At 36.0% G+C, this 13,421-nt stretch overlaps 2 protein-coding genes across 3 annotated transcripts; one reads left to right on the forward strand and one right to left on the reverse strand.

The window, feature by feature from the left end:
• Positions 1 to 2,354: 2,354 nt before the first annotated feature.
• Positions 2,355 to 5,209, forward strand: LOC116214347 (UDP-arabinopyranose mutase 3). Its single transcript, XM_031549768.1, has 4 exons — positions 2,355 to 2,805; positions 3,649 to 3,899; positions 3,998 to 4,166; positions 4,599 to 5,209. The coding sequence occupies exons 1-4, from the start codon at positions 2,479 to 2,481 to the stop codon at positions 4,935 to 4,937; spliced, it is 1,086 nt and encodes a 361-aa protein (XP_031405628.1). The 5' UTR covers positions 2,355 to 2,478; the 3' UTR covers positions 4,938 to 5,209.
• A 644-nt stretch (positions 5,210 to 5,853) lies between these two features.
• On the reverse strand, positions 5,854 to 9,010 carry LOC116214781 (squamosa promoter-binding-like protein 6). 2 transcript variants are annotated; one of them, XR_004158336.1, is made up of 4 exons: positions 7,800 to 9,009; positions 7,508 to 7,647; positions 6,266 to 7,052; positions 5,854 to 6,178 (listed from the first exon to the last, which is right to left on the reverse strand). XR_004158336.1 is itself a non-coding variant. In XM_031550240.1 (3 exons), exons 1-3 carry the CDS (start codon positions 8,441 to 8,443, stop codon positions 6,334 to 6,336), a joined length of 1,503 nt encoding a protein of 500 aa, XP_031406100.1. In that variant the 5' UTR covers positions 8,444 to 9,010; the 3' UTR covers positions 5,854 to 6,333. The 2 variants fall into 2 exon arrangements, 1 of the variants encoding a protein (XP_031406100.1); XM_031550240.1 differs by having other exon boundaries at positions 5,854 to 7,052; positions 7,800 to 9,010.
• Between the last annotated feature and the right edge of the window lie 4,411 nt (positions 9,011 to 13,421).

Below are 13,421 nucleotides of genomic sequence, written 5' to 3' on the forward strand. Positions count from 1 at the left end.
CTCTCTTAGCTTTGCTCATTTGTTTCAACACAATAGCAGCTTTATATGTTTGCAATTGGTTCCGCTGCCTGACATTCTCTAGGGTCATGTACAGTTTAGCTCTAAGAGGTCGGAAATTGATATACAATAACTTGAATGATTTCTATATCTGTATGTGTGCTTTATCATATTATTTTTCTCTTGTAATGATCTCGGTGATTTGTTGTATTTCTCTGTTCTTGTAATTTTCTCTTGAACATTTTACTCTGTTTCGTTTTTGTTAACAATAGACAATCATTGATTGCTGAGCTAAAAAAATGTATATAAATAATTAGAGATTATACTCGTGCTACATATGGATCACACTTGCTTCTAAAATGCTTATCAGTTTTTTATAGGTGTTTACATTGGTATATGAAAACCCGCCTCCGACTAATTCAGTCAAGCTGAATTGGTCCACTAAGTGATAAAGTTCTCACGGTGTAAATTTTTTCAATTCACAAGACTTCAACTCGAGATATTTATTAAGAGGAACAACTATCGAACCGCTTGAACTAACTCACGTTGATAATACTCGTTAGTTTTTATAATGAAAATAACAATGACGAAAAGCATAATTTAATTACAAAAGTTATCATTAATAATAACATTGCAAAAAGTACTCTCTATTGCTAAGTCGGTACCTTTGCTTCATCCAAAATTATAAGATATATTTCATATATAAGAATTTTATTATATTTATGCATGGAGATCCATGGACATGCTTTTAGGCGTCATGCACTGCCTTGATTATTTTAATTATCATTTTATGTTGCATGATATATTTGCAGCTAATTAATTGCATATCAAAGAGTTTCAGTGCGTTAAACTGTTAAACTAAATAAGTATATCTAAACAATATATACAAGTCTACTAAATTCTGATGACTCTTTTGGGTATTATGATTTATTTGTGCGTATTTTACATGAACGAATATTACAGCATTTGACTGATGCTGAGATCGACCGGAACAATGACAGATGATTAACGATTTCTAACATTATACAACGAATATACACATGACATGGGAATAATGGGCTAAAAGTTGGTAGCGTGATTAAGAGCGTGCAATAAGTACAACAATTAAAATTAATTATATGCGTATAACCGAAAAAAATAATTATATGCAAGAATATAATGTCATATACATATTCAAAAAATCTATAAATAAAGTGGGTCGAAACAAAAAGTTATAGATTTGATCTATGAAGTTGATTCGGGGATTTGTTTGAATCTAAAGTAATTTGATATCGAATAAGATCATCAAAATTTGATCGATTGCAATTTGAAGGATTACGTATGCCGAGATTAGTGCGCCTTAATTTTCAAAATTTCCTTAGCCTGTTTGAATTTTCAAATATAACATAAAAAGTTGCTCTCAAAGGCAAAAAGACAACCTTGCTACATGATGACTCTCAGGTGGACCGCATTAATATTTTTGGTCACCAAATACAATGTACTATTTTCACATGCACATCGACTCGATCCAAATAATAGTCGGTCCAATAGTATTTCTTCTACACATATGGTAGATTGCATGTGCATATGTTGATACCGCACCGTTTAACCATTTTCAATTCAAAATAGAGGATTCTACAACTGTGTTTTCATATCTATATTTTTCATGATTTTCCTATATAATGACATTATATTTTAATCGTCCGTATGTTCATAAGTTGTTACATGGATGAACTCCTTGATCACATTGTTAGTGATACACAACTCATGTTAAGCTCCTTCAATGAGGGTATGATCACATTGTTAGCGATGCACAGCTCATGTTAAGCTCCTTCAGTGAGGGTAGGTCAATTAGAGATATGTATGATAATATTGACATAATATTGGAGAATCTCTTATTTACATATAACTGATAAATTTCCCAAGAATATCTATCTTAAGATCCACTAATAACCACTTAATTAGACGTCTAAGTAATTAAGCATAATTATTGTATATGTCATCTTATTTTAGTTGAGTAATGATTATTACTATAAAAAGCATTATATTTTTCCCCTTTGATAAGATTTTTCGACATATATCATCGTATTCAGAAGCTCAATAGATTCTGATTAATGTAGTTTGAGTCGAATCGGTTCATTAAGGAATAAATATTTAACAATCATGGATTTTCTCTTTTTACAAGAATCTAATTCGTGATTTTGTTTCAAGGGATATAATCAAGATTTTGGAAAAACATAAATAAATTAATAAATAACTAAACAAAAATTTATCACCGGAAAAAAATGTTTTATCCCCTTTAAAAACAAAGGGGAAGACACGTCTTCGCACGTGCCGACCACGTTGGACCTCAGCCCTTTCTTTTTAAATTCTCCCCTCCTTCTTCTCCTACTGTCACCCCCATAATTCTCTCCGCCATCCCTCTGCCTTCTCTGCTCTGCTCTGCTCTCTCTCCCTCTTTGTCTCTCTGTGTTTCTCTGTGGAGGTCGTAGATCGTCGACAATGGCAGCCGAATCGAGACCCGCGCCGACCCCTCTGCTGAAGGACGAGCTCGACATCGTCATCCCGACCATCAGGAACCTCGACTTCCTCGAGATGTGGCGGCCCTTCTTCCAACCCTACCACCTCATCATCGTCCAGGACGGTGACCCCAACAAGACCATCAAGGTCCCAGAGGGCTTCGACTACGAGCTCTACAACCGCAACGACATCAACCGCATTCTCGGCCCCAAGGCCTCCTGTATCTCCTTCAAGGACTCCGCCTGCCGCTGCTTCGGCTACATGGTCTCCAAGAAGAAGTACATCTACACCATCGACGACGATTGCTTCGTGAGTCCTCCCCATTCTCTCATCCCTCTCCTCGGTTCCCTTCCCGATTCCGCCTTTCCAATCGTATACTGATGTTGTTGGGGTCAACGCGATCTTGATTCCTTAAGAGATTCTGACGATCGTGATTCGTGTCAATGGAGAATTGAAGTTCGATTGGTTTGTTTTTGATCATGGAGTGGCGGGAAAGTTCAGATCTTGATGTTACTGAAAAGAGTCAACTTTATTCGTTGTCCAGCATTGGGTCCGACAACATGTGCTGATTCGGAGCATTAGGGTTCGATCTGATGATTACATGGTGTCTGTGGCTCTATTGTCTGATTTAATACTGCCTATGCTTGTTGATGTGTTATGTTTGCTCGAGAAGATGCTTGATTTTCACCGTAGGCTATAGGATCTAACTGGTTAGCTTTCCCCTAATGGAATTTCCCTGGCGATCTCAATCATATGGATATGATCTGAGTGACCGGATGTCCAATTCGTTGTTTGAGTGTTTCATTTCCTAGACTTGATTTTGATTTCCCCGAAGGGCAGTTGGGAATTTCTTTGCTCTGTAGATTACGATCTGTTGTCCAGGTTGTAGATCTGAGCAAATTAAGATGTGCAATACTCTTCCGCGCATTCTCTGTATCAATAACGATGCTTGCAGTATTTCCATTCACCGACTATAATCCAGTTGGTTTCTAGTGGAGCACATTGTATGCCATTGCGTCAAATCTTCTTGTACTAACAACGATGATTATCTGAATTGAATAGATTTGGATTGCAGATTGATCAGCCTCTGCCTAGTAGAATCGAGAATTCATACTTATTAAGCATGGAATGACATTCCTTTCTAATTCGCAGGTCGCCAAAGACCCAAGTGGGAAGGACATCAATGCCCTTGAGCAGCACATCAAGAACCTCCTCTGCCCGTCAACCCCATTCTTCTTCAACACCCTTTATGACCCATACAGAGATGGTGCTGACTTCGTCCGAGGATACCCTTTCAGCCTCCGTGATGGTGCCCCCACTGCTGTTTCCCATGGTCTGTGGCTCAACATTCCTGACTATGATGCCCCTACCCAGCTAGTCAAGCCTCTCGAGAGGAACACTAGGTGAAGACAACTGTGTCCTCCCCCCCCTTCAACGTCTGATATCATTTTTCCTTTTCCTCTTTTATTATTTGCTAATCTGTGTGGTCTGTCAATGCCAGGTACGTTGATGCTGTCATGACAATTCCCAAGGGAACTCTATTTCCCATGTGCGGGATGAACCTTGGATTCAACCGGGAGTTGATCGGCCCTGCAATGTACTTTGGGCTAATGGGCGATGGTCAGCCCATTGGACGATATGATGACATGTGGGCTGGCTGGTGCACAAAGGTAACATTCACACGACTGTTTTCGTCTTGTCTGTTTTGTGCTTAACCATATTTTGGTTAATCACTCTTGTCACTTGCTGTTCGGACTTGTCTGATCCCCTTAGTATGCCACACCAATGTTGGATCTAGATTCAGAAAATCCAGATCTGTGAATGAATCCATTAAATTTGCCATGTCTTTATCACAGCACTAAATAAACCTTTCTTCTTTTCCTCGTTTTTCCTAAGTTTGTATTTTGAAATCTCTCTTTTTCCTACTCTCGTAAATCTAGTTGGACCAATTTAGCCTCTTATTGAAACATGAACCGATCTGGCCTGCACCTAGACTTGATCCCTGCTCCTGTTTCCTAGACAATGCAAGAAATCTTTCCCAGTGGGAAGATAGGGCTATATAGCATTATCATAACAAACCGGTTCCATTGACAATGTGACAGGTCATCTGCGACCACTTGGGGCTGGGTGTTAAGACCGGCCTGCCCTACATCTGGCACAGCAAGGCAAGCAACCCGTTCGTGAACTTGAGGAAGGAGTACAAGGGCATCTTCTGGCAAGAGGAGCTGATCCCATTCTTCCAGCAGGTCACCCTCCCTAAAGACTGCACCACAGTGCAGAAATGCTACATCGAGATCTCCAAGCAGGTCAAGGCCAAGCTTGGTAAGGTGGACGACTACTTCAACAAGCTTGCCGATGCCATGGTGACCTGGATCGAGGCCTGGGATGAGCTCAACCCTGCCGGGGCCGAGTCTGCTTTGCCCAACGGACCCTCGAAGTAGGGAAGTTTGATTCGGCATTTTTCCTAGTCGGTAGACTAGTTATTATGTAACTTAAGGAGCGGGCCATCATATCCTAGTTCTAGCTTAGTTTACATTGGAGTTCGGATTAATTTATGTTTTGAGGCTGGATGCATTTTGAAGTTTTTATTTTCTTTTCCTTTGAGTTTAGGGCAATAAGCAGCGGGTTCTTATGGGTTTATATATTGATTTAGACATGGTTATCTTATTTGTTCACCTCTAATACAGTCTATGGCGTTGGCTTCTTTAGATTATATTGGGTACAGAGTCTGTCACTCTCGAATTTTTCGGTTGTAATGGTTATCAATCTTATGATGATGTTTACTTAATTCTGAACCTCCCATTGGATGGCTCGACTTCTAGGTTCTGAAACCGGAACTATATAATCACTTGACTCCACAATCGGGGTGGGCTCTAATGCAGCTGAATCGACACCGTTTGTGAACCGACGTACACTAGCTTGCTTGATTACCACAACTAGATCTTCAATGACTTCCACAACTTTAGCGTGAGTACCACAACTAAGCAACAATAAGTCCGGTCTTTGTTACACTGTTGATAGGGCAAGCTATTGAAAGTGGGCTCAAAATGTTCAATCGGTATGGCAAACCCAATTATTAATGAAACAAGGACTTATCCCAAAATGAAAATAATGAATCAAGTCAGAAAATACAAGATGCAAAAATAAAACACCGTTGCCGGGGATCAACCTCAGGTCGCCCGCGTGACAGGCGGGAATACTCACCACTATACTACAATGACCTCGTTGTTCATGTTTCATCATTCCTCAGTTCCTCTGGATTCCTTCCCTTATCAACACCAAATGAACAATTCAATTGACGCAGAATATGATTTCTGTGCTAACTCTCACAAAGGTAATAAAATGGTGCAACCAACGAAGACAGAAGATTTGTTTTCTTTCAATAGCACAAAAGCAACAGAGTCTACAGTAGGAGTTATAGCTGCGGTATCGTTAACAAAAGCCCTCTGATCATAACCGGGAAGAAGAGCCGCATGTGTAACTAAACTGCCACGAGCTTCATAAAATTGGGCCTTCTTCCCTAATGCCAAAGATAAGCATAGTAGAACCTAACTGAAACTAAAAGATGACCAGATGCTTCTTCTCCTTGCTTATGCCCAAAAGTCACTTCTTGTGATATGCCTCTGATGTTCCGAGTGCAAAAGTTTCCCTGTCCCACCTGAAGATCATGGAGATACCAGTCCTGCAAAGTTAAGGGAGCCAGCTTCTATAAATATTGATATCACAATGCCAGAAAGCAATTAATAGAGCATTTTTCTTGCATGCATACATGTTTTGTATTCGGTTTCCTTTTCACAATAATTGCAGACTACAATCCGGATATGACAGTGTAGCTTATTAAGCAGTCCTGAGGCACACCAAAGGATCACTTTCCAACTTCATGTACTGCCTCTCGTGCTCCACTCGCTGGAGCTGCGATGACAGCTGAAGCAAGTCGATTGTGGGCGCCTCTTCACCCAAGAAATGATCCTTTGCCTTAGAGAATCCTGATCCATTTAGAATCTCATCAGACATCTCAAAACCGGCTGAATCACCGTCGGAAACTGCACCGGGACCTGCCTGAGGCTCCCTCACAGAACCAGGCAACTTACTCGACCCTCCATTTACTGCAAGGTTGTCTGAGACTTGAATAATGCTGTATTGAGATAGGGATTGATCCATGGGAATTCCAGAAGTATGGCTAGAAGAATTCTGAGACTGAGATGACAGAAGAGAGAGAGCACAACCCGGTTCTGAAATTCCCGACAATCCCTGAATAGGAGGTTCTGTATTGAAGATACTGCCAAATTCTTCACTTCCAATAGACGGGTCTTCATTTAAGAATGGTCTCGGACCAGAACACCGAGTGATATTGCCGAACATGTTGACTGCTGTCAAACTGTCTCTGTCGCTCTCTTGGAAAGGAGACAACCCCTTCTCAAAGCTGGGAGAAGAGAAGGGCAGTCTCTGGTGAAGATCTTGGTATTGGAAGGAACTTAATGGGATAGGACTGTAGTTAGTCCTACCTTCCAGTTTGATATGGCCGAAGCAATCATTCATCCCATGGAACTTGCCAACTGCGAAGCACGTCAAATGTCAGATGACATGGAACCTTCAAATATTACATTAACTACTGAACTTAGTGTTGGTCAAATGCTAAGAAATTGTTTTCTTTCTGTTCCTCTGCTACGTGAGGTTGTTTTGCTAGGTCTTCCTGATTCAGTAGCTTCTACTACAATATTGTTGCCTCTATAGCCAAGAATCACTCGCTTTCTATCTTGGCTGTGCGGTTATAAATGAGGAATCATTAAGGAATGGTATAATATACGGAATCATATATCTGAGGCCTATCCAACTTCTGCAGCTTTTTATATAAAGAGAAACGCGTCTGAACAACTAAAATGAGAAAAAAGATCGAATCTGGAGCACGAGTGGATTTTTTTATCAATCTTTAGTCGCATTGACCAGAAAAGAAAAACTCAGCAGTTATGATCATCCCATTCATCGAGGAAGAGAAGGAGTAAAATCATACCGTCGTATGGGAGCAAGAACCTTCCAGCCCTCCCAGAAGAATGAAACCCGACCTGAGGCTTCCTGCGACGCTCGTTATGCCCTGCAAGACGTTTACGGCAGCTCCTCTTACCATCATCAAATTCACAGAGCAAATGAAACCTGGAATCACACAATATACCAATTCAACTCAGCTGTCTAAAACTTCCGATATCAAATCAAATCGCGGATGAATGAACCCGACTAACAATAACTTCAGGCAAAGCAGGCAAAAAGGAATAGATGATTGATTAGTTAGAAGAAGGAAGACAAACCTACTGCATTGTTGGCAGAACCTCTGTTCGATGCCGCTGACAATAACTTTAGGTGTCTTTGAATGGACCTCGCAAACTTTATGCCTCTTGTGATAATCCTTCGAGGAGCTAAGATCCTTATTACACCCATAAACTTGGCAGTAAGCAGCCTGATTACTAACCCCAGCGGCCCGACATCTCTTCGAAGGAGTAGACGACTCTGATGAAGACAACATCGGGGCACCGCGGGAAAGCCCGGAACCGTAGCTATCTCTCTGATCCGCTAGTCTCCCGAGTTTCAGATCGATCAGCGGGCTCTGATCCACCACACAGCCTGAGAGCTTCGAGGACGACTCCTCTTCCCCGAAGAGAAAACCATCTGCAGTAGCCACACTCGGTCCAACACTCCCATTTGCATCCCTTCCTCCATCCATCCTACCGTGCAAGGCATCCGGGATCGAATCCCCGAGGATTTGCTTCCTCGGCGCATCCACGAACCCGGAACCACCGAGAGCTTGACCAGGGTTGACTTGTTGACTAGAGGTGAAAATGCTATTGCTAGTAACAAAGGAGGGAGGACCCCTTGACTCCCAATTCATGAAAGGGTTCTTACTGCTTCTGGTAAACGAATCAGAAGGCAGAGCATAGCTGGCCCAAGATTCCATTGAAGCAAGAGACACTCTTCCAATCAAGACTCTAACTAATGCATCAGAGACACCCTCAAGCCCACAAGCAATGATAATCAGGCTAAAGATTCAGCCTTTGAAGCTCCAATAGAGCTCCAAGCTGAGGCTGAGCTCAAGATTGAAACACCCACTTGAGATTTTTGCACTGTGAATCAATTGTGAGCTCATTTCTGGAGGAAAGAACTACATGAACTTTGATATGCTTGTCCAGCTCGAGAGTGGCAAAAGGGAAGTCAAAGAAAGCAAGTTGAGGGAGGAAATGGAGCTCAGACGAGTGAAAGAGAGGGGGGGTTTTGCTGGTGATAAAAGGGGAAACTGTGAGTTTGTGAAAAAGGACAACGCAGAGAGGGAGAGAGAGAGAGAGAGACAGAGACAGACGTAGGGGGAAAGGTCAAGTGTTCATTTTGGCAGTGAAACGAGGGACTGGGATTGAAGCAGATCACAAATTTGGATTGAAGAATCGGTTCTGTGTTAAGAAGAGGCACAAAGACTGAGAAGAAAGAAGGCAGGCAGGCAGGCTGGAGAGAGAGAGAGAGAGAAGAAGACAGAAATCATTATGCCCGTCTTGTTTTATAATCTCCATGCGTCCTCAGTCAATTTCTATTCTAATCTCGTTAAATTCTTTCTTATTTTTCCAAATTATATTACAGTAAAATCCGATATGAGAAGGAGCATAATTTATCAACTGCTAATCTCACTTTTTATTTTTACTTTTATGTAAGCAGAGAAAATTTGTCGTTCCCAAATTTATTAGTATTTTTTCCCATGCATTAAACTTATTAGTAATTTTTCAAATAGATAATCAAAATCCAAAAAGGAAAATAAAAATCTGTCATTGGATTTTATTTACTAATTTTGTTGGTAGGGTCGGTAAATTTTTTGTTGGTAAATTGGTAAGAAATCTAATAACAAGCGATTTTGTTTAACAAAGACTAGCATGAGTTTTTCTTTATTACAGATGTAAGATTGATAATTAATCTTTCCAAATAAATATTCAAGTTCGTTTTTAAAATTTTAAATTCTCTTATTAGATTATATTTATCGACTTCTTTTTTAGGGTGAAATAACGGACAATTTTATATTTTAACTAGTTTTTTGCCCGTGCGTTACACGGATTATTTTCTTATATTTTTTGTGCATGAGTTTTGTTTATTTTGTAAAGTTCTGGAACAATTACTAAAATTGCTAGCTGAAATATTTTTTTGTGAAATAATAATATTTATGAAATGCTTCATTTAATTTTCTTTTTCTCACAAATGTATTGGTTGATTCTATAATGCTCAAATGGAAGAATGAAAAACTGTCTAACATTCTCTTTCAAAATATTATTATAAAGGTATGATATTAAATTAATATTATGAATACATGATATAATTTATCTATATGTATAATATAAAAAATTGACACTCAATGTAATAAATAGGGACAAAAATCTAAATGTATTACTAATTATGGCAGTATATACTATAATGAAATTAAATGATAATTGTTTATTATTAAGAGTAGTAATAATATAAGAGAAAAGAGAAATTAAACGTTCATTAGATAAATTATTAAAATTAATTAAATTTATATAAAATATAAACTTGACTCCACCTTAATGAATAGGAACAACTCTACCATAATAAATAGGGACAAAATAGTAAATGTCTTACTAATTCACGCGTTAAGATATTATAATGAAATTGAATAATAATAATTTGTTATTACACTATTCTCTCACCGAAATGAATTGAGAATTTTGACTTGATAGAATTTTTTAAAATTTTTTATTAGGAATTTCATTGATAATTAAAACGACAAATATGCAAACGAATCTTCGCTAATAATTACCGAACTAATTATTTATTATTATAATATAAAATTTATTATATTCAATTTTCTACTGTAAAATAGAATTGTGATGTAATACAAACTCTCTATTCCATATAAATTATTATTTTTCATATTTAGTTTGTTATTATAAATATTTTTGAACAAAATCTGTGCATCGTCCAACAAGCTAGTAAGGTAATATCTTTTCACCAAAATTTTAAATTTAAATAAATAATTTAATTCATGTAACAAATAAGCGTCTTAAAATTGTAATTAAATTTATTAATAATAGAAAAAAGCCCACGTTATACCACGCATATCGTGCATGACGGTTCTAGTTTGTCTCACATACTTGTCTCTTTGATGTTAAAAAAATTTAAGAATTTTATGAAATATACTAAAATATAAATACATTGAGAGAACTAAAGTAGAATGAACCAAATCTAAATTTGGGTACTTCCAGCCGTCTTATTTGTTAGAATAAAAGAAAAAAAATTTGAAAATAAATTACACGTCATTATAAATGCTTGCTCACACGTGTATCTTCAACTTCAAGAAGACCAATTAAATATGGTAAAACCTACATTAATTCTAGCCATAAAATAATCCAATTTATAGCAAATCAACAATGCTCTAAACTATTACTAACATTCGTTTTCAATGACCGTAAATGCTCAAAAAAATTTGCAGTTTTAAGTTCTTCCCTTCTATCTATTCTTTACTGATATAACCTCTCATTTATATACTTTTGGCAAATAAATCGAATTTCAAGAGTAAATTTCTTCTTCAATTTATATAATTGTAATTTATAAATTGATCAGTTGAATATATAACTCTTCTACATCTAAGGTTGAGTTAAAATTTGTCCAAAAATAATCACAAAATGAAAATAGAATTTTCTTAGGGAGTGTTTGTGTGCCCTGATATATTTTTGTATACGCACAACGTTGAGGCTAAAACTTTTATGAGGTAAAAGTTCTTAATGTATTTTTCTTAGTTTCTTGCCAATTTTTATGCAATCTTAATTTTGAATAAAATTAGAGCAAAAGAATTCCCTACCCAATATAGATTTTTCTTGTAAAGTAATAAATTTTCATAGATTGATTCTCTCTCTCTCTTTTTTTTGCCAAAATCCATTGATGTTTAGAGTAAATTTCATGAGATTAGTTTCTTACTCTACTTTTTTTATTTTTAAATTAGATATTTAATATTGTTAATTTATGAGATTATTTTTTTTTCGAAAAATATAAATCTCCCTACCCAAATAGATTTTTCTTGTAAAGTAATAATTTCTCATAGATTGATTTTCTCTCTCTCTTTTTTCCCAAAATGCATTGATTTTTATAGTAAATTTCGTGAGATTAGTTTCTAGCTCTATTTTTCTTATTTTTAAATTAGATATTTAATATTATTAACTTATGAGATTATTTTTTTCAAAAAATATATTGGTTTTGTATTACCATGTTGACCTTTATTTAGTTTATACTTATTAGCTAATTTGAAACCCTAAAACCTTTTTAATTGAAAGGGATATCTTTAAGGTTGATTATCTTGTTTTCTTTGTCTATAATGCATGAAATCTTTTAAATGGTTTTTCTATAAAGAATATTCATTTCTTATAATGTCAAAATTTTGTGCTTTTGTCCTTATCTATTTTATTTTATCGTATAAGACTTTATATTTTAATTTTGTTATTCTATTTATTCATTAGTTTCGATTACGTTTAAGTTTGCTATCATTGTTACTTCATATTCGCTACAATGAGAAATTTTTACTATACTTTTAAAGAAATAAACACTCGCAAGTAATTCTATATATTCACTCTCATTGAACCAATTACAAGGCTGAAGTTTATACAAGAGAGCAACAAAGAGAAAAGAAAAATATATCAGAAAGAAAATCAAGGAAGATATTGTACATATTGATACATAGATGCCTAATTTGGAAGATATGCAATACTCTAGAATAGTCCACCCTTAATAATACTATTTAACTTTCGAAGCTTTTCATTTGTAAAACTCAATGTATATACACGTACATCTCTATATATATATACACCATGGAAGTATGTGTCTATATCTATATTGATATGGATTATGCGTGCTCCATTAAACTATATATTTGTAAGTGGGATAAAATACAATTCTCTTTTGGCTATAGAAAAGAAACACACATAATAGTCATTTTTAACTAAAAAGCTAGAATATATAGTATAGAATAAGAGTATGGCTATAGAAATTTCGAAAACTATATTAATTGCACTGGAAATTTGAAAATTGGGAACGATTTAGAAAATATAAAATTACCATTCTTTTAAATAAACATTGTATGATTGAAAATACATGAAATTTTTACTACAAAGTAAAAGTACTTGAACTGATATGTCATGAACTAAAAGTACATGAAATGGCTAGCGCAAAATACAAATATTATGAGATAACATACATGCGCTATTCATATAACGACTACCAAAATATGAGATAAAAGCAACTTTTTTTACCAAAGAATAACAAATGCCAAATGGCGTGCACTCATCATAAAATAAAATAACTAAAATGATAGGTCATATAGAGAATAAAAATTAAAGAATTTGTCATGTATGTCACACAGTAATATATATACTAATTTTTTTTTCTCGATAGCTTTATGAATAAAACAAAGAAAATGAATCACTTACCGGTAAAATGCTGAAAATGATAAGATTGTCAATACTTGAAAAAGGGAATGACAAAACGGAATCCTTGAACATACTATTGAATGCATGAGAGTGTGGCTCCTCAAATACATCTTGCCATTTGATAGGAAAAGGTACAGACATATATTGTTCTCAATGAAAGAGAATTAAATAGTTATAAATATCATTAAAGAGATTATTGATAATAAAATAGTAATTGTGATATTATGTATATATATTAATGCATTAACGACAAATGTAACTGCCTCTATAGTAACCTCCCATGAGATATTCTCATAATAATTCAAAAATTAATATTTTGAAATATTGGAATTTAACATTTTGCTCGAATTTGACCTATTATATATCGATATAGAATATAATTTTATACATATATATATATATGGCAACTTGTCTTATCATATATATTAGAGTGTCTCGATTTATCATATAAATAGATCAACGAAT

The sequence above is a fragment of the Punica granatum genome, chromosome 7 (genome assembly GCF_007655135.1).
Source record: "Punica granatum isolate Tunisia-2019 chromosome 7, ASM765513v2, whole genome shotgun sequence".
Classification (NCBI taxonomy): domain Eukaryota; kingdom Viridiplantae; phylum Streptophyta; class Magnoliopsida; order Myrtales; family Lythraceae; genus Punica; species Punica granatum.

Coding starts and splice junctions, on each gene's coding strand:
- LOC116214347 (XM_031549768.1), top strand. CDS start 2,479: ATGGCAGCCGAATCGAGACCCGCGCCGACCCCTCTGCTGAAGGACGAG. Junction 3,900..3,997: donor CCTCTCGAGAGGAACACTAG/GTGAAGACAACT, acceptor TGTCAATGCCAG/GTACGTTGATGCTGTCATGA. Junction 4,167..4,598: donor GGGCTGGCTGGTGCACAAAG/GTAACATTCACA, acceptor ACAATGTGACAG/GTCATCTGCGACCACTTGGG.
- LOC116214781 (XM_031550240.1), bottom strand. CDS start 8,443: ATGGAATCTTGGGCCAGCTATGCTCTGCCTTCTGATTCGTTTACCAGA. Junction 7,648..7,799: donor TTCTGCCAACAATGCAGTAG/GTTTGTCTTCCT, acceptor GTGTGATTCCAG/GTTTCATTTGCTCTGTGAAT. Junction 7,053..7,507: donor GTTCTTGCTCCCATACGACG/GTATGATTTTAC, acceptor CGTGCTTCGCAG/TTGGCAAGTTCCATGGGATG.